Below are 22,535 nucleotides of genomic sequence, written 5' to 3'. Positions count from 1 at the left end.
ACCTGTGGAATAACGGGGTTAGCGCGTCTGGCCGCGAAACCAGGTGGTCTGGGTTCGATTCTCGGTTGGGACAAGTTACCTGGTTGAGGATTTTTCCGGGGTTTTGCCTCAACCCAATATGAGCAAATGCTGGGTAATTTTCGGTGTTGGACCCCGGACTCACTTCACCGGCATTATCACCTTCATCTAATTCAGACGCTAAATAACCTACATATTCATAAAGCGTCGTAAAATAACCTACTAAAAACATAGTTTAATGAAACACGTAGCAAGTAATATAAAGTTTGTACATTAGAACTCAATGATATGTCAAGCTTCATTAAACTATGGTATTCATTTCACTTTAACCCCTGCTTTCTCCGTTTCTAATAAATAGAGCTTGGCCCACTGTGTCTCTGAGCCCTTCAAATATAAAAATAAACTTTCTTTTACGTAACGTTGTACATACGGGTCAAGTTATATGTTTTATCGTATTTACCAACTAAGATTAAAATTATCTTTTCAAATAAATAAAAGGTTATGGTCCAGAAACACTTAACTACATATTTTCCTGAGTCGTATGAGTACTTAGACTAGGAATCAATGACGCGTATGAAGGCCTCGTGCATGTGTTTATTTTAACAGCCCTTGGAAGACAAAGTCAAGCTACAGTAGATAGATGTACGGAAAGGTAGCTGTTTGAGTGATTGAGTACAGTAGTGGCAAAAAAACCGGACCGACCCTTGTAACTGATTTCAGAGCCTTGTTCACTCCAGAGCACAATAGACTAATAACTAAGACTTTCGTGGTTCGAATCCTGCCTGGGAAGGAAACTTTTTTTTTTGTTCCTTATTCAAATCTATTCCTAATATTTTCCGATTGCTGGTAAAATTCATGTTCTTGGAATAATAATTTAATTAAGTAGTAAAATATCGCTGCAATCGAAAAAATATTGGGAATAAATTTGAATAAGGAACAAAACAAAGTTTCCTTGCTAGGCAGGATTCGAACCACGAAAGTCTTAGTTACCAGTCTATCGTACTCTGGAGTGAACAAGGCTTTGAAATCAGTTACAAGGGTCGGTCCGGTTTATTTTGCCACTGTTGTACATAGCTAGATGGGTTCATAAATATAAGAATGTATAATTACGTATATATGTAGTTATTTGAATATGTAGATATGTAGTTATTTGAATACTTAGGTTTTTAATTATTTCGGTAGGTATGTACAAGTATGTAGATGTATGCACCTGCAGGTGTTAGGAGATAGACAAATCCATGATCTGGTAGATTAGAAAGGTACGGGTACATTGGTAAATACGTCTAATTAAATGTCAAAAAGAAATGTAGAAAATGTTTTTTTTCTCGTACTAACCTTAGAATTTCCTCTATGATAGAACATCCCAAAAGTGAAGACTCCTACAATTGCTCCCAAAGTTATACCTCCGAATGCATAAAGCATCTGAAAACAGAATTAGAATCAGCACAACATTATGATAACGTAAAACTATTACGCATAGATGTCCAATAATTGTAACTCGTACTAGGTAACTCCTGGCGTAAGCAACTCGCAGCGCATATTATTTAAGGTCGGTTTTCCTATTTTATATGGAAAGTTTTTGACCTTAGCAGAGCATGGTGGGCTGGGCATGTGGCACGGATGAGTGACGTAGAAATTCTTAAAAGGATATTAAATGGAAATCCTGGGGGCCAAAGAAGCCGTGGACGACCAAGAATAAGATGGTTGGATCGAGTTGAGAAAGACATATGTAAGATGGGATATAGGAATTGGAAAGCAATTTCGCAGGATCGAGGCAACTGGCGGAAAATCGTGCAAGAGGCAAAGGTTCACAATGAGCTGTAGCGCCAAGAAAGAAGAAGAAGAGCATGTTTGACGTGCAATATCTCCTGGTTCTATAAGCGTTTGGACACCCATGCTATTATTTAATATATTCAATTTCACATTTTCCTGAGTCCAATGTTAACGTACATCGCACTTCAATGTTATTAAAGACAACTTTCAAATCACCTCAGACACAATTGAGAACCTAAGATTCTAAACGTGTTAAGTGCCAAAAACAACTTTCTGAGATATTGATGAAAAACACACTGCGCAATGCATATTGAGATACCTACATTTGACGCACGAATGAATTGCTTACAGTTGAGCTACGACAAAGACAATTTAGTCTGATATTTTTATATTGATGTTCCTCCCTTATGTTAAATAAAATGAAATTTGAAAAATTGGCACTTAGCACAATTGGAATGTTAGGTCTTAAGTTAATCTTTAATCTAACAGAAAAACAGAAAATAATATAACTTAAACCAACGTACAAGTAAGCCTAAAAAAAACTTGCAATAATGTAAATGTAAAGGAACGTGAAGTATCGCCCATAGAGAACCGGCACAATGACAACCGCCATAGTTCTTAGCCACGTATGTTCGTAGAACTTTAATATATATTTAATTAGGGAAGAGAATAGATCTACACTTCCTAACGTCCATGTTTTATTAGTAAGGTAAATTCTTCGGTAACTTTCACGGGACCTTTTATCTTCCATATTTTAAAAGACATTGCTTGATTTGCGTATTTCATAAATATGTAAATGAAACGAGAAAATCTACGTGTTTTCCGAACCTAGAGATGTTTTATAAATACTCATATTTACAATATCACATAATTTACGCAGACTTTAAAAAAATCACAAACTTAAATAAATCTCTAAATCAAAATTTATGTTTTCCAAGTCACTGGAATCTAAATCAAACATATGCACAATTAGAATTATCCAAACATGGTGCATCCGAGTTTGCTTGTACATAATTTTTTCCTTCATTCTCTGTAACATAGACAACTACATATTTTTTACAGCACAAGGCGAGGAAAGGACTTAATGTTACTGCATTGAATGAATTTCATGTACTAAACCGTGCTCAAACTGGTACTTCCAACGTCCTTAGACGACGCGTGACGTGATGAATTCGAGGAGCTCTCAAGGAGAAAACGCTGTAAATCCACATGACTAGCCTAAATGCGTGTCACATTGTCTGACGCTCTACTCCAGAAGCTAAATTAAACTACAGAAACTGTGGTTAGTGTACAAAACTTAGTTTGTAATGCCATGGAAAACCAGGAACGACTAACATTTAGGTTGGATAACATGAATGTAAAACTCGGAAGCTGTTTTTATTTGTCTGAACTGTATTCACAGAAATTGCTTACTTCGTCTAAAAGAATTAACATACTTTATTTTAAGAAACTGAATGAATTTCAGTAGATTACACAGCTTCGTGGGACAACGAAGTAACACTTCAGAAATAACTAGAGAATTAATCGTATTTTGTATCAGGAATATTTTTAATTTCTCAAACTTAGATAAAACAAGTGTAATTAAAAATTCTGTTCTTGGGATCGGCCTACATTAAAAGATATTGTATTATATTTACCTGTATAACATTACCTAATTCAGCTACAAGGAATGCTACACAAATGCAGAGCAAGCCAGATAAAGCCACAATGAGTTTTATAATGTTATTGGCCATCTTATCTGTCACATTGCTTCTCAGGCAAGGTTTAACAAAATCCTCGTAAACAGTGGCTCCCATAGAGTTCAGACTGCTGGACATCGTGCTGAGGAAAGGGACAAAAGTTGTTTAGTAATTAAACATAGCAAAATAAGTTTTAACTATGCAGAAGGGAAGTGAAATAACCCTACAGATTTTCAGAGGGAATAGCTCATCTTGTATGCAACAAAAAAGTGCCATGCGATAGTTGTGGAAACTTCATAGTTTTCTGAGGAAAAACATGTTTTTTTCCCAAACATTTAACACCCTCTTATTCGGTAACTAGTGCAAGTAGGATCGTGATTTTTGCCCATATCAATAGAAAATCTAATATTCATTTATTCATATATAGTATTCTGCCCAAGGGCAGGTTTTTGACTGCAAACTCAGCATTCTCCTGTCTTTCCTATTTTCTGCCTTCCTCTTTGTCTCTTCATATGATCCATATATCTTAATGTCGTCTATCATCTGATATCTTCTTCTGCCCCGAACTCTACTCCCATTCACCATTCCTTCCAGTGCATCCTTCAGAAGGCAGTTCCTTCTCAACCAGTGACCAACCAATTCCTTTTCCTCTTTATGATCAGTTTCATCATCATTCTATATTTTATAAAATTTCAAGACAAATAATTTAATTGTCATTTTACACGATGGACTTGGTAATGTCTCACAAAGAATTCTCCCACATCTTTATGGGAGTCCAATGAGCCTATCTGAAAATGCTGTTATCTGAAATGTAATATATTGCAACGTTTATTTTTTATTACATAGATCTACTATTTATGATATATAGCCTATTGCTAATAAAGTTTGTCACTTCCCTTATCGAAGTGCTCTTAATTTACAGAATCTTTGCCAGGATACTGTTTTCGCTCCGGTAAATGCTGTCGGCCTTTTACTATTAAAAATCGAAAGCAACTGCCTAGAAAATAGTGTGTAGATTTCCCCTGAATCTAGAGAGAGATGGTTTTGTGTTGCATACAGGCAAATAACAGAAGGGGAATGTAGGGATAAGGTTGCTCTGGAGATCCAATCAATGATCAAAACAAATTGGCGAACCAAGTTATACCTCTTTGGAGGAAGCATAGAAGGCAGACTGGGCTTAGCCTGGTTTCGTATATGAGCTTGGAGGGCACTTAAAGTCGTCAACGAAGAGGGGGCGAGGATATGTCCTCTTTGCGGCAGAGGCGAGACATCACACCATATTTTATCGGAATGTGAAGTAACAGAAGCTCTGATGAAATGATTCCTGCCAGAGTCCTTCATTACATCTAGCAGGGGGCATTTGGAAACACAGGATATATTAAATAACGCTAAATTCTGCGAGAGTGTGGGAAAATTTATGACAAAAGTTTGACAGCCGAGGGTGGAACTGGCCGAGGGGAAGGGGGGCGAGGAAATAAGTGGAAGAGTTATTTATTAGTGTTGCAATGAGTAGTATTAACACTGTGCGAATAAGGTAATTAGGGGATAATGTTCTTTTTGTATTTATTGTGTTTTTTTCTATTTGTGTTTTTATTGCGTGTGTATATGTTTTTTATCTCTAACATTTATATTTATTATTTGGATTATTTATTACAGTTTCAATAAGGAATTGAAGTAAATTGTTTATATATATATATATATATATATATATATATATATATATATATACATATATTTGTGTGTGTGTTTCACTGTGTTTTTTTCATTCATATCTTACATTTATTTTATTTTTATTACTTTTGTGAAATTTTGTATGAAGTTACAGTAGATTAGTTGTAATTGTGATAATTAATGATAACGGTAGAAATGAACAGGAAGCATAGGCCGACGGAAGTGAAGCCTAAAAAATTAGCACACAGTTGACTTCCTTTCAGCGCATTTCAGTTTAGTTATTGGCAACAGTGTATATATTAATATCATAAATAATATAAACAGTAATTCTAAGTTCCCCTTTTACTTGAGTTTGGATTACCCACTTACAGGTAGCTAGCTCGCTTACATCCACCATAAGATTCTTACCAAGAGCTACGGCGCACACAAGCTTTTGATTTCTCGAGATAACGAATGACCTGTAATTACCTCAATGTTGCACTGAATACTCCCGCCACGAAGAGACCTGAGAGTCCTGGAATCGAGGCACAGACATCCATCACATAATAGGGAAATATTTGATCTGGTCTCTGAATTACCTGTTTCAACATGTAAATGATATCTCTTAAATTGGGAACATTACAATAGCTGGACTCCATAGCACACCACAATAAAATTAGAAGAATTTTATTTTGTCTCATTTCCTTGCTTTCAAATTTAGTAAATTACGTTTAATTGTACAGGAAATCGGGGTACTTAGTAAGCCGGACATGGGAAACATCAGCCTTGCATGCGGGAAATACATGCTCAATTACTTTCATATATGCATTACGGTATTTAGTATTTCCTGTTGTCTTTTATTTTTCACGTTTAAATTGTTCGTTGAATATCCGTTCATAATATGAAAGATTTGTACTCCAGTAGCTACACACATAGACTATCAGTGAATTTTACTGTGATGTTAAAATTTCAGTACTAATTAAATTTATGGTGAATAGAAATTGTGTTGCGGCACAATTTTGGATCCTCATTTAAGTTCTGTTATCATTTTTAACAATTTTTCTAGTTCGTGAAAACCGATTCACATAACCGTAATATTTGCAATAGGTGTGAGCACTGACCCAACATTAGACTGCATCCTGTTTCTAACTGGAAATTAAAATCCGTGGTGGGTTGTAAATATAATCTATTTTAATTATCTTTATTTTCCCACATAGAGGAAGAATTTGATTTTATGCTTAAATATGTATACTTATATTCAGATATGACTACCGTTTGTAGTTTCTGCTTTTTCTCACACTAAAATCTTGCTCCATAATACTATCTATCTATGCATAATATTTGAGTCAAAACATTAATAAGCTTTTGTTTATACTTAGTTTATGTAAGGCAATTTATGCAGAAAATAAATACTATCTGAAATTTAATTTAGGCCTACTTACTTACTTACAAATGGCTTTTAGAGAACCAGAAGTTTCATAGGTCCTGACATAAGTCCGCCATCGGTTCCTGTCCTGAGTAAGATTAATCCACACCTACCATTATAACCTACCCAACTCAATTTTTTTGCAATTCATTTTGTATTTCAGATGTGTCTGGTAATATCATAAAATAATGTTATCAATTTCAATCAAAGACACAACTATCTGCAAATATTTATTTGCTACATGAATATAACGTTCATATACTTTATATTCATGTAGAAAATAAATATTTGCAGATAGTTGTGTCTTTGATTGAATTTGATAACATTATTTTATGATACCTACCTCAAATTCATTTTATATTATCCTCCTATCTACGTCTCGGCCTTTCAAAATAACTTTTTCCCTCAAGTCTTCCAACTAACACTCTATATCCATTTCTGGATTCGGCCATACGTACCCTGACCATCTCAAACGTCTGGATTTAATATTTCATTATGTTAGGTGACGAAACCAAGCGTGCAGTTCTGCATTATGTAACTTTCTCCAATCTCCTGTAACTTCAGCCCTCTTAGCCCCAAACATTTTCCTAAGATTTATGTTCTCGAACACCTTTAACCTCTGCTCCTCTCTAAAAGTGAGAGTCCAAATTCCACAACTATACAGAACAACCGGTGATATAATTGTTTTATAAATACTAACGTTCAGTTCTTTTCAAAGCAGACTAGATGACAAAAGCTCCTCAACCAAATAATGGCAGGCATTTCCCATATTTATTTTACGTTTAATTTTCTCGCAAGTGTCGTTTATATTTATTTTGTTACTGTTGCTCCAAGATATTTGAAATCTTAAATTTAATAGTTTTATTAAAGAAGTAAATTAGGTTATAAAACAATAGAACCAGTGCCGGATTAAGGTAGTGAGGGGCCTGTAGCATAATATTATGAAGTGTTCCAAATTTAAATATGTCATTTACTTGAACATTAAAGCAATTGGATAGTTTAATTTTGTATTTCGCGAATTGAAAATTGATACATTAGAGGCAGTTGTAGCGTGGTACGATTTCGACATAATTAATACGTAGGCCTGCCTGAGTGTAATGAATAAATTAGTGAAGAGAAGCATTTTGTCTGGTTCAGATTAAAATTTGTTATCTAATATAAATGTCACATTACTGTGAAAGAAATCATGCATAAAAAGACAGTAGTCAACATAAAAATATACTCTCTCTCAGTTTTAAAGCCACTAAGAATATGGACCTAAGTATTTGTGTTAAATATAAACAATAACAAAACTAAAATTTAGACATTCAATTTTCTATTATAGAATACAGAAATTTGTTGATGATAAGGAAAATATATATATTTCACGCAGAAATTCATGTTTCATGGTCATTTGAATGAAATTATTCAATCTGTTTTCACCCATGATGCTCTTTGATTCAATTTTAATTTGTTTCGCTTTTGAAAATAACTATCCTCCACTACAGTTGTTAGCCACGAATGACAAATAGATGGTAAGATATTTTCTACATTTGGAAAACGAAACCGCAAAGAACTATTGCCAGTTATCAAACAGTACAACTGTACTTGACTTTACAAAATCTTGCTTGACACCAGTGTGAGAAGCAACATCAATTTTCAATAGTTCATTCTTCACCAAGATTTTCTTCTAGATATTCCGGATATGACTTCATAAGATTAGATTATCTCTTCACAATCTCGTCAGGTGTAAACGACTGTAACCATGAAGGAATCCAAATAAGTTATTCACCTTGTGATAAGCTTCCTTGCGTTTTGAGAGGACAGAAGCAGATTACTGATACACCAGAAAACAGCTTGAAAATTAGTACTGTAGTACAGTAACAAATTTAGATTAAACTAGTTAACGCTTTTACAACTTAAACATGTGAACTACAGAAAATGAAAAGGTAGGGCCTTAATTTCCCAAACGGCAAGAACAGACGATATCAACAGTATGTAACAAAAACTAAATAGTGGTATCAACAAAGACAGTTCCGCATGCCATTCTCTTGATATGTAAGCAACACATAGTCAGATGGCGAGAACACGCTGAGATGCCATTTTCACCAAACACCTTATAAGCATGTATTTTTCTCCCTCAAATTTGGATAGACCTATATATTTTTTCCCTATTCAGGACCCAATAAAACGAGGGGCCTGTACCATTTGCTTCTTTTTCTACTGTTATTAATCCGGCACTGAACAGAACACGAACTGAAATAACATCAAACATCTTGTACTGAGGTAAGTTTCTCTTAGGTCGCCCCCTTAAGCAAATTTATTTTTAAATTAATGATGAAGTCATGTATCGAAAGTATAAAACAAATTGGGTTGCAATATTCATACTAAAGTTCGCTAATTGTGTGCCTGTTGTAAATTCAGGTAATATTTTGATATCGTAAAAGTAGAGATGTAATATAAATTAATACAAAAATGATCATAGTAGGAATTTAATAAAGTTTTATCGTTAATAAATTCTCATTTTAGTATTCTTTTACCTATAAAATATCTAAAATATTGCTCATTTAAATGCTAAAATCTAAATGTAATCAGTTATTTAAATTGATAAATGTTTAAAATGATTTCAAAGAAGCAGCAACGAATGATCCTAAGTTTACCATGAAAGAAGCTGCAGTGGCGAACTTAAGTACAGTGCCAACATTTAGTAATAATATCATGAAGTAGGACATCACTATAGAAAATGTAATTCTAAAAATACAGCCAGAAAGTACACACAATAGACTTTATAACTATGTAATACACTCTTTAAATGTATAAATGTATTACTTATTCCGTTGAATGAAACGGATACTTACGCAGCAAATCTTGTAAGTTAACACGATACATGGCGACTACCTCACAACAAGAGATACTGGTAATGCACCTTGCGTATTCAACTAAGTTCTTACGCACCATGCATTGAGTTACTGGTGCCAACGTTTGAAAAAATGTCGTATCTTAACGAAAATAATGAGTGGCGAACTTTGGAGACCTGGCAAACTTAGAGATACTTACCTTATTAGGAGATTCTTATAAACTTAGCAGAAATATCTGTTAACGTGTAGTACTTAGTATAGAGATATTGACTCATATCAACACAGACTGAGTAGAAGTTTAGATAGATGGATATTTATTTGTCATCACCATTTATATTAGTTATGGTATACCACAACTTATGTATACGGGTTTCACCATAACTTTCTATTACATATACTTACAATTAGCATGCAATCCCGACACCCTGTTGAACTAATAACTCATCTACTCTCGCTATTAACTTAACTTCCAACAGTCAGTTTCTTCTTATTGATCTTAAATGTCCACCATCTGTTCGTTCCACACTTACGTTCCTTTCAGCATTCTAATCTTGCTAACTAAATGTATATATAATTCCGTTTTTCTACATTACATCTAGTTCGTAACACTTCATACTGTTATACTCATTAGGATCTGTTTTCTACCTAATACACGTCATTATAATAATCTTATTAAATCTTGACATGAGTATCTAATTCACTTCAGTTTAATTATTCATTTCTTAATCACAATCAACACTCAGAAAAAAACTACAGAAAATTGGAAATACTATCACTACGATCATATTTCATAAACTTCACTACATCACTTCCTAGGATTTACTTCTTTACAATAAACTTCAATCGGTAAACTATATATTTATTAACTAGCCACTTTTTAATTTCCCAACATATTTTATTCAATTTCATAACTTCCTAACTGATTTCTACATATATCTATGGTCTCCTAAACACATTTTCATCACACTAAAACACGATTTACGACATTAAATCACCAAACATCCTATTGTTACTGAGCAGAAATATATTGTACATCCTTCAATTGATAATATTTAACCAAGATACTTTGTATAATTGTTAGGGAAAAGACAATTTTAATGATGTAGAATATAGTGGAATTTATTTTAAAATATAGCTACTATTATATATAGGCTTACCTTAGCTTTCAAGGGATCACATTCATAATACTTGGAGTAGATGACAAGCCCTGAAAAGCAGGCTAGCGACCACAGTATTACGACTCCAAGGCAAGAGATAATTGCTGACCTGTAACATATGCCACACTTAACACTGGTAGTGAGCACTATAGGCCCACATATTGTCTTTTTCTGTCTTATTTAGTAACAAAGAAGACTATTATGAATGTTTATGACGTAATACAACATTAAAGCCGTTGCCTTGAAAATGATACATAGATTCTCTTATGTTTTAAGTGCTTCGAACAGACTCAGTTCTTTTATAGAAATATCTATGACAATTACTTGTATGATTTATTTACACCAATTATGATCAAAATTCATATTAGGTAATATGATTTGTAATATATGATAGTAAATAAGGAAAAATATATTTTTAATTGTATTGTAAGAAAAAGTAGTTTTGTAACACCAGAAGTTAAGATATCACTCTGATTTCATTAGTTAAGTGCACAGTTATAGTAGATTATATACAAACTTTCGCTTAAATTCACGTAATTTGCTACTCATGCGTTTTCAAGAAATGTCTTATATTATTTTGTTATTATATATGATAACTTACATTTATAATTTGTAGGTGTATTACATTTAATGGACGTTTTTAACGAGAGTAATATTTAATGGTATTGATTTTCAAATAATCAGCATTATCAAGAAGGAATTCGTTTATTGTGCTGTTTACATAGGAATGTTATATTACGAAAATTTACAAACCCACATTATGAATGAATGTAATCTGGAGATTATTCAAGCATAAAATACATTCCAGGATAGTGCTGTAATCTGGTGGAAGTATATCAAAGTATTAGCATAAGTATGTGGTTCGTATTTCATTTTGTAATCTACGCGGTTTAAAATTTGTATATTATCTTAAAAAATTTGTCTAATCAAAAATATGGATTAGGATAAACATAGGTACTTTCGTGATAATTTTATGCAATTTAATTTAAAATGCAAATGTGTAAATATTTTCTTATTCCGACTTTTCCATCTAAGAGATGATAATGTGTTGCACAAATCTGGAGACATAAAAGATTGGATAGGTTTTTGAACAATTGCCAAAAACCACTTTTATAACTTAAGCTAGTTGGTTGGTTATTTCGTGATAACCTTGGTAATTTCGTGGTATTACAATGACAATTTCGTGAGAGATAGAAGAATTGTGGAAAAATTCATTAAAGTCAAATGAAATTATCATTTTATTATTACAAGAATTCAAACTTAGTAATTCCGGCTAATATTCTTAGCAAGAAAACATATAAATACATATCAACACATAATATTAATGAAATCAAAATAAAAATTGAAATTGGAAAGGGATCTTCTTTGCCCTGAAAAGATGAACACTTTTATTACGGACTTCACCATATATTACGAGGGTCACTACTAAAGTAATGCACAACATTTATTAAAAAATTACATTATTATCCAACAGATTTTCTAATTTCACAGAATGTAGATACATCCTTTAGGAACAAAATGTCACTTTTCCACATAATTCCCGTCCCTTTCAACTGCCTTGCGCCATCTAGGAACGAGGGCATGTAGACCAGCACGGTAGAAGTCTGGATCAACAGGTCTGAGCCACTCTTTAGTAGCGTGCATGAGGGAGTCATCTTCTAACCTCGTTCCTCGAAGGGATCCTTTAGTTTACCAAAGAAATGGTAATCGCATGGTGCCAGATCAGGACTGTAAGTTAGGTGTTTCAGTGTTGTCTATCCGAGTTTTCTGATCTGGTTTGTGGTCTTGTGACTGACATGTGACCGTGTGTTGTGCAATAGCAGAACATCCTGCTTCTCTCGATGTGGTCGAACACGATTCTTTCGAGCTTGAAGTTTCTTGAGAGTTGCCACATACGCGTCATAATTAATGGTGGTTCCGTGTGGTATGATGTCCAGAAGCAAGAATCCTTCTGAATCGAAAAATACAGTAGCCATAACTTTTCCTGCCGAAGGCACAGATTTGAATATCTATTTCTTTGATGAATTTGCATGATGCCACTCCATTGTCTGCCTCTTTGTTTCCGTTTCAAAATGGTGGAGCCATGTTTCATCTCCTGGCAGAATTCTTGCAAGTAAGTCATATCCACCATTCGCATACTGGTCCAAAAGTAAATTGCGCACTATTTCTCGAGTTTCTTTGTGGACTTTTGTCAACATCCTCGGAACCCATCTAGCACAAAGCTTTCTTAACTGTAATGCTCAACAAAATGTCACCTCAAACAGCTAAGATTTCTGTCAGTAAAGCTAAGCCTATATGGAGACTACAGGTGTATCTAAAATTCCACAAATATTTTCTAAAATGTCATTAACATACTGTATAATTTATCATTGTACCAAATATCATATGCTTACGTTCAGTAATAAGCTGTAATGCCATTATAAACATCCACAAAATTTGTACGCCTGAAAAATCAATTGTAATTTGCTCTCTCCAAACACAAAAGCTCACTGCAGCAGCTACAATAGTCACACAAAGCGTTCCTGTATGTTTATGGAAACCGGACAATATATGCAATCCCTTGTCGGAAATATGAGTCTCGTAACACCATTGGTTAGTTCACGAAAGAGCCAGGAAAAAATATCACGAAATAACCACTGCCACAAAATTACCAATGTTTATCCTACCCAATATATTTAATTGATACTGATTTTAAAGTATCAACTATTGAATAAATTTATAAATATATTTTACTAATTTACTACCACAGAAATCAAATAAAACATAAATCTAATCGACATGAATATCGTACTCGAAGACAAAAGTCTTCTTTCCCATTAATTGAACCTAAATGTCATACAAGTGCAGCACTTAAACATGGTGCTAGTTTCGGCGCAAGACTCTATATTAAAATTACAAACTATTTTCCAAATTTGAAATATTTTAAAATTGAACCTTTTAAAAAAGAAAATTATAAAATTATTCATCATATGTAATACTATGAAATGTGTCTATTTTTTACCTTTTTATTTCTGTCGACTATATTCATGTTTTTATTGAATATCACTGGCTTCTGTCTGATTATCAATTTATATTAAATTGTGTTTTTCTCTCTTTTTCTCTTTCTTCTCCTTTTTGCTCTTGTGAGTTATTTATAAGTTTGAATTAAGTTACTTACTGTATTTAGTAAACTGTCTTTATAAATGTTTTGTTATATTATTGGCTAAGACCACACCGTACGCGAGCCTGGGTCTCACGGTAGCGGCTAGAAACATTTTTGTTTTATAAATTTCATTTGTGCTCGACCATGCCGAAATGCAGTAATTATACACCTGGTAGCAGCCCTTTAATGGACCTCATTAAAGTACACCTATTCATTGAAGTTCAGGTGTTCCACCAATCAGAAAACACCATTGTAGCAATATGAAAGCGCAAGTATCGATTATTCTCGGATATGCGATCGAAAGACAACTAGCGAAACGTCACGGAGGCTGGAAATCCAATACTTTCGCAGAAGGTTATGTTCTGTTACTACAATAATTAGCGTTAATTGTAAATAACATTCAAATAAATTCAATTTGTCATCTCGTTTTTCAATGTCTAAATCAATTTCAAGGTTATATCAAGATTAATGTTTATTTTACTCTCTAGATTATATCAAGGTCAATGACATTTCTTTCTTGGAAAAAATTAATACTTTCGCGTCTGCGCACATTTCACAATTTATGAGATATTGCACAAGGTCAGTTCCGCTCCCCAGTCAGATAAGAATAACATGAATACTTATGAATAATTTCAAGTTAGAAATATGGTCGAGCATAAAAAGTCGTATGAAACTTGCCTATAATGGTAATTAAGACGCAAGGTATGCAAATTATGAAACTCGCTTGCGCTCGTTTCATAAACATACTCGCGTCTTAATTACTACCATTATAGGCTCGTTGCATAATGTACTATTGTACTCACTTTGAATGAATGAATGAATGAATGAATGATGCTTAATATATACATATATATATATATATATATATATATATATATATATATATATATTACTTTCATGCTTGCAAGAACGGCAAGAATTCTCCCGATCACAAACTTTGATTTTTTCAGGAGAGAGTTAATTACATATTATATAAAATTAAATTCTGTATAAAAGATCTCAATAAATTATAGATAATTAAGCTATTTTGGTTATTTTCAAGTACGTTCGAGGTATCATCTGCAGGTCCACTGTTACGGTAATGTGCAATGAAATAGGCATGATTACTTTTATAGCTTCCTGGATATTTCAATTTATAATACGAGTACATATCTATCATATAAGAAAATAAATTTAAAAAATAATAATTATCCTGTAATTTCATTATTACAAAGAAAATAGTCGAAGCGGGAATCGAACCCACGCCCGAGAACTCTCTGAAGCAGTTGGCAAACGCGCCCGTGGCTAAATGCGTTTCTTACGAACATTGGAAGGATATCGGCTTATTCATCGTAGACGAAGTGACGATATACGAGAAGAATACAAATAGGATGTTAGTAATTGTAGAATGAGGACCTATCAGATAAAATGTCGAGCGTGTGGAAAGAATGAATGAAGACCGACCCAAAAGAGTAGTTTTGGACTACCACCCTAGATGCAGAAAGGACCAGGCACGCTCATGTAACCGAAAGATAGAATAATTTTAATGATATTTTAAACTTTTAAGACTATACTGCAGATATCTATCAATATTAATGTATATAGCTTCAAGTTTGAACATTTCAATGTAAATATTAATTCAATAGATAACTTGAACCCGGAACAGGCCAGGTGCCTATCTTTTGTGTTTGGTGATGATGATTATGAAAATGAACTACTTTAAGTTGAACTCACACTTCTTCAGGAAGTTCATTAGCTAGAACTTAGTTTAAAGGGAGAGGATGGTATTTTTTGGTGAAAAATGAGTAAATTTTCAAAAAAAAAAAAACAATCTTTTAAATACTCTGTGATATGTGTGGAATGCATAGCATAACATTTTGTGAGTATTTGTGCCCTTATCGGATGTTGAGTCGCCACTTTCAAACTTCCTGCGTTATGAATTTTTAAATCACTCGCCCCCTTTTATTGTTGTTTCCGGTAAATTAAATTAAAAAAAATTGTTTTCTTTAAAATACATTTTGATATATGTGGAATGCATTGCACAATATTTTGTGGATATTTGTGCCCTTATCGGATGTTGAAACGTCATTCTTAAACTTCCTGCGCTATGGATTTTTAAATCACACGCCACATTTTATCGGTTTCCGGTAACTTCATTCTTTTGCTACATTGCCAGACAAAAATGGATATAATTTCTGAACTATTAAAGTTACATGCATGAAATTTAGAACACACATTCTTTAGACTATTAGGAAACTTCTCTCTTAACAGAATTTTGTGGATTAATTTCATTTTAAAAATACGTCCGTTTGTTTGCAAGAAAGGAAATCAGAAAATTGTTATTAAATTTTAATTGTTTATTTTACAAACGTAGGGACTAATATCAAAATTATGTTAAGACAGTTTGTAGAACATGCTTTTGCAAATATATTGCAAAAAACTGTTCGAATCTATCTCTAAAAACGGTTTAGATATACCGGTTTTAGTACAATCCTGCATTGGGTATATTTTTTTCAAATCTGGACCCCCAAATAATTTTTTTTTTCAAAATATTTATATTTGGTTGAGTTGCTACAGCTATGAGCTCTCTACATACAAAAAATTAATATTTTACACCAAATAGGAAAAAAGTTAAAAAAATACCATCCTCTCCCCTTAAATAACAACTGTTGCAATTAAAATGTACAAAAAAATACGTGTCACTTCACAAAGTACTCGATATTAATTTTTATTGTGGTAATATCCTTCTCTTCATCATGTCAATGAATCTCAGCTACACACAGTGAAATATATGATTGTAGCAATTTTTTAGGTAATTATTATTACAGCACAAAATGATGAATTTGTAATTGCAGTTAACTTACATGCGTGCTTTTCGAAACGTTGGCAAGGAAACATATCTCTGCACAATTGACTGATTCAGAGAAACGGATCCGATTTCAAAAAACAGTTGACAGAATATGGCATTCCAAAAAGTCAGTCTTACATAAGGAGAAGCACTAAATCTGAAAATTAAATTTATATTATATTATAATTCAATAAAGTCTCAGAAAAAATATATTATCCTAAATATGTCCTTAAGCATGGGTAAATATTTCAAAGAAAGCAGTTAAATGGTGTTAGAATGTAATGAAAATTTGTATTTTGATCAAGTCCTAAAAGCTGTCGATTATAACATAACTCAAATAAAAGAGCTACTATAGAAATATACATTTGTGATACAATAAGTTACATTGGAATTCTATGACTTACATATCCAAAAACATGTAAAGAATTAAATTCTAATAAAGCCATTTCTAACAACACATATCTGGAAACAAATTCATCAACCCATAAAACAATACAAAGAAGGTAGAAAGAAGGCTATGTGCAAAATGTAATCTTCTGTAATTGCGATCTTAAATGCCATCTTTAATACTGGGTGAACAGTACAGAGCAGAACACGGCCTCGCGCGGCCTTGAGTCACCCACCTCCGCGCACATAGCCGGCCGGCCGTCAAATCTGTTCTGCTCTATACTGTTCACCCATTAGTAGTAGCAGTAGCAGCAGCAGCAGTCTGTACTCACTCAAAAAATCGTATCCTTCCTCCGGCTTCGCTCCTTCGCCATACAGTGTCCAGTCCACCCACTTGTTGAATTCCGATTATGATAACAGCCAAACTTGACATGAGCATCATTATTCCCTGCAGTAAATCTGTCCATACAACAGCTCTGATTCCACCCTGAGTATGATAATATCAATGTAATTCAGATTGTAATGGTTTAAAAAAATATTAATAAATGTAATGAGTAATAAATGTAATGGTAAAGTATGAGAGAAAGAATTATGATTTGCGTCTGAGAATGGCGGGTGTACTTCGAAGGAAATCTTTAAAAAATATATTCAAAATTTGGATTTTTCTGACTTATCTTTTTGTAAATGTTTTTGCTGATGCTGTAACATGATGACGATCGAAATACTTTTAGATCTGATCAGGAAATTCGTAATTTTAATAGAGGACATGAATCAGATTTGAGTCTACCCTCCGTTAGTCTCACTAGTTACTAGGAGTTAACTATTCATGTATTACAATATACAATGCACCGACGAAGTAATTATCTTAGAGTTTTAAATGGATAAAAGTAATATTTAGAACAGAATTAGCGACATTTCTCCATATTCATACCTTCTATTCAACTTATGAATTGTTCATGCTTGCAAATTAAATTAATAAAATTACTTTCTATCTTTATAATAAGTGTATTTAGTTTTTTATTTGTTTCACGTTTTAAACCCTTGAATTCTGAAAAAAGAAATTATGGAACACAATCAAATAAACGTAATAAGAATGAAAAGAAAATATAGTAAGAACAAAAATATCTTGCTTACTACTTTCAGTAAGTTTGTCATTGTCTGTACTCACCGCAATGTTTTCTACTTAATTTCTTGTCCAAAAACCATCCTGTACATTTGAATGCGTTCGCTATTGTGGGAACTCCCGAACCTTTAGGTTATTAATACCTCGGAAAACGTATTGTTTGTCTTTCTTGTGTTAAATTTTACATTACCTCGTTAACATGTTTCACCCTCCTATGGCGTATACAAACTCAAATGCAACACCTGCACCAACTTCTACATAGGACAGGCAGGCAGATCATTTCAAACACATCACAGCCATAACAAAACTACAAAACACTTCCACATAAGCAAAACACATCACAAATGCTAATCACTCCTACAGGGACATCAAACAGACATAGAAATTCTACACATTCAACCAAAGAGCCAGAAACTAAACACACTAGAACAATAAGAAATATATAGTCACGCAAAAACACACCCAAATGAAATTCTCAACACACAACTCAATTTCTTCTGTCAGATGCGTTTCCAATTCACTGTGGGCTAAAGCAAGGAGATGCACTATCACCTTTACTTTTTAACTTTTCTCTAGAGTATGCCATTAGGAAATTCCAAGATATTGGAATTGAACGGGTTACATCAGCTGCTTGTCTATGCGGATGACGTGAATATGTTAGGAGAAAATCCACAAACGATTGGGGAAAACACGGGAGTTTTACTGGAAGCAAGTGAAGAGATAGGTTTGGAAGTAAATCCCGAAAAGACAAAGTATATGATTATGTCTCGTGACGAGAATATTCTACGAATTGGATATTTAAAAATTGGAAATTTATCATTTGAAGAGGTGGAGAAGTTCAAATATCTAGGAGGAACAGTAACAAATATAACTAATACTCGGGAGGAAATTAAACACAGAATAAATATGGGAAATGCCTGTTATTATTCGGTTGAGAAACTTTTATCATCCAGTCTGCTGTAGAAAAATCTGAAAGTTAGAATTTATAAAACAGTTATATTACCGGTTCTTCTGTATGGTTATGAAACTTGGACTCTCACGTTGAGAGAGGAACAGAGATTGAGGGTGTTTGAGAATAAGGTGCTTAGGAAAATATTTTGGGCTAAGAGGAATGAAGTTACAGGAGAATGGAGAAAGTTACACAACACAGAACTGCACGCATTGTATTCTTCACCTGACATAATTAGGAACATTAAATCCAGACGTTTGAGATGGGCAGGGCATGTAGCACGTATGGACGAATCCAGAAATGCATATAGAGTGTTAGTTGGGAGGCCGGAGGGAGAAAGACCTTTGGGGAGGCCGAGACGTAGATGGTAAGATAATATTAAAATGGATTTGAGGGAGGTGGGATATGATGATAGAGAATGGATTAATCTTGCTCAGGATAGGGACCAATGGCGGGCTTATATGAGGGCGGCAATGAACCTCCGGGTTCCTTAAAAGCCAGTAAGTAAGTAAGTACAACTCAATTTCAGAACACACACACTCTTTTACTCCACATTACACTACAGTAACACACTCCCACAGGAAAAACACAAACAAAAGGCGCCAAGACCAGCGACAACCAGTTCTGAAGATGGTTGATAACAGGCTGAAACATGTTAATGAGGTAATGTAAAATTTAACACAATAAAGACACACAATGCGTTTTCCGAAGTGATATAGTGTTAAAATTTGAGTAATAGGATGTATTATTAATACCATTGAATTTCCAAGTGAATATATAAGTTTACATATTTCAAAAAAAAAAAAAGAAAGAAAAAAGAAATAAGAAACTGTGCTAACACTGCAGTTACAAAGGATAAGAAATTAAAATAAAGTCGAACAAAACAAAATCCAAAGTAAATTTACAACTACCAAACGACTTTACATTGTGAATGTACTTAATTTCTATAGTGTCTTGAAGACACTCTACATTATAAAGATTACAATGTCTTTAATACAGAAATGTCTTCGAAATATTTTTTGATTGAAGGAGGTGTGGAAAATAGATTACAAGAATTAACATAAATACTGTAGCCTGCTAACTCTTGCCTCTTACGGTTTCGCATTTGGCATTCAAATATTAACCGTTCAAACGACTGTGTAGAATATCCACAAATACGTGAATAAGCATTTGGCGGCTGAATTCTGAAGCGCTGAAAATACGATTTGAATTTGTCGTGACCAGCCAAAAATTGTGTTGTAACTTATCGAGTTTAATATAGGCTATTCATAGTTAACCTAAGTCTAATCCGTGACGCTACAGCCCATGAAGGACCAAGACCGACTACCCGGCTGCTGGCCTCACGTCCACATGCCGAAGCAGAGGTGTAGGATAATCCAACCAGAATGTAGGTATCTTGGATTAGCACGATGATCCTCTCAGCCGTTATAACTGGTTTTCGAAACCGGATTTCGCTACCTATCGTAGCTCCCCAAGTGCATCACGATGCTAGTTGGGCACCGGTCCCATAAACTGGCCGAAATTTCATGAGAAAATTTCTTCCCCCATGAGGACTCAAACCAGCGCGCATTCCGTAACGCGAGTCCTAGGCGGGATACCTTAGACCTCGACGCCACGTTGCGGGACGACATACGTCTTACTGTTGATTAAAATACAGCCATTTCGTCATTTTGACGTTTACGAGTGTTTGACTAGATAATAAAATTATCTAATGTGACACATTTAAATGTTTTAAACAAAAATAACTGGATATTTAATATATTCACATTCGCTATCAGAGCATGCAGCCGTCTTAGCAGGAGGATTGGCTCGCTTATTTTTTATATTCTATACATGACAAGGAACCTAAGTCTGGTAGGCCTATAACCTAAATTCCAATATTATATTGTTAATTCAAATTTTGCTTCGTATGTATAATTTTCTTTCAAAGGTAATAACGTTTCTTTTTGTTTTCTATATTGGCCAAGTTAAAATCTTGCGAAATTAAAATGATGAATCGAGTACCCTACTGTCATTCATCTTCTGTGTTATCGATAAGAACTTTGATATCTGCGTACAAGAGGTTATGTAAGTCATTATTACTATGGAGATAGCTGGGATGAATGTTTTCCGAGCTAAGAGGCAGTGTTGTACTGGCGATATTACCTCCAGACATTTTGTCTACAGCTGCAAGACCACGGCTTCGCCCAATTGACGCCGGACGCGAAAGTCTACGTTCGAAGATTGTGGAGATGATTATATTTCCATGAACTTTTAGTCTCCAGTGTATAATGATGGCACTAATATAAATGTCAAACAAGAGAGGTGATAAAGGGTAGCATTGTCGGACTTCACAATTTATAGGTTTCCAATCAGAAAATCCTGCTCTTTATTTTTACTGCTATTACATTAGATTTCAGATTGGAAAAATTTATGTGTTATTTCATTTAGAGTTTCATCATTTGCTAACATTTATAATAACTTCTTCCTATCAACATGATAAAATCCTTTCTTATATTAAAAAATGCCATATGGGTTAAGTTATTAAATTCTTTATGATTTTAAGATTATAGCTTTAAGGGGTTAAGTACAGCTTACAATATTAATTTTTTTTTGGAAATATTCAACTTTTTTCCCTCCATTATTGCATCTTGTACAATTATGAAAATTGGTATGTGTAAAACACTGACCTTCTGCAATGTGAAAAAAAAAATCGATTTAAAAAAATACTTATATATATTTTTTCAAAATTCAAAATGTGCAGTTCACTGTGCATAATTCATAAACTTGTTAACCTTTTCATATTCTCTCTCTCTCTCTCTCTTTTATTTTATTGCTGGAATTCATGTTTAAAATATCCTACTCTTTCAACTATATTCCTTAATAAATAATTTTTTTTTATTTTGTGCTAGAAGAAAATACTGATATTTGACCATTTTGTAAAATGAATTTATTTTTTTGTGAGACAATCTATGAAGGATAGAGAAGTCATCTTGCATCGTATTGTAGATATGACATTAATTAATACACACAAGAAATTTCATTACAGAATGTTGGATAGTTGTTGAGTTATGTGGGAAACACTTCATCATTGCACAGTGAACTGAATTTTGTAAAAAGAGGTGAATAATTCTTTTAAATCGTAATTTTTTTCATATAGCAGAAGGACAGTGTTTTACACAAGCTAATTTTCTTTATTGTACACAATACAGTAATGGAGGAAACAAATGTTGAATATTTCCAAAATTTTACTGCTGTAAGCTGTACCTAACACCTTAAGGTGAAATAGCCATAAGCACAAGAGCTGTATTTTCGGAAATGATTTTGTTCTTTGCCAAGTAAATTCTCATAAAGATTTTATAGTATTCTAGCTATAATACATGTAAATATTTTAGCTTATATAAAGTTTTGAGAAGACATTCCTTTATAATTGTCACAATCATTCAGTTTTGTACGTAAAATTAGTTTTTGGTCCTACAGAATTTATCTGTTATGGTAACATTTTCAGGTTTGTATTTTTGAAAATTTGTATGACAACAGCTTTCTGCCAGGATAGTAGCGAATATTCTCCTGTCCTTATTATGTTTA

The 22,535-nt window shown here is 33.5% G+C and overlaps 1 protein-coding gene across 3 annotated transcripts in view; it reads right to left on the bottom strand.

Annotated features, from left to right (window-relative positions):
* The window catches only part of LOC138712084 (sodium-coupled monocarboxylate transporter 2-like), a 48,929-nt gene that overhangs the window by 5,329 nt on the left and 21,065 nt on the right, over positions 1-22,535 (bottom strand). For all 3 annotated transcript variants that reach the window (XR_011335632.1, XM_069843477.1, XM_069843478.1), the window contains exons 6-11: positions 17,229-17,383; positions 16,526-16,666; positions 10,541-10,649; positions 5,610-5,719; positions 3,429-3,612; positions 1,354-1,440 (exon numbers count right to left, since the gene is read on the bottom strand). Coding sequence is in view for 2 of the 3 variants with exons in the window: in XM_069843477.1 (XP_069699578.1) it covers positions 1,354-1,440; positions 3,429-3,612; positions 5,610-5,719; positions 10,541-10,649; positions 16,526-16,666; positions 17,229-17,383 (786 nt within the window). In the remaining variant the exon portion in view is untranslated. The remainder of the gene's footprint in view (positions 1-1,353; positions 1,441-3,428; positions 3,613-5,609; positions 5,720-10,540; positions 10,650-16,525; positions 16,667-17,228; positions 17,384-22,535) is intronic.

Source organism: Periplaneta americana, chromosome 13 (genome assembly GCF_040183065.1).
Source record: "Periplaneta americana isolate PAMFEO1 chromosome 13, P.americana_PAMFEO1_priV1, whole genome shotgun sequence".
NCBI classification, from domain to species: domain Eukaryota; kingdom Metazoa; phylum Arthropoda; class Insecta; order Blattodea; family Blattidae; genus Periplaneta; species Periplaneta americana.
Note: the sequence above shows the minus strand (reverse complement) of the source record. Positions and strands in the feature narration are given on the sequence as shown.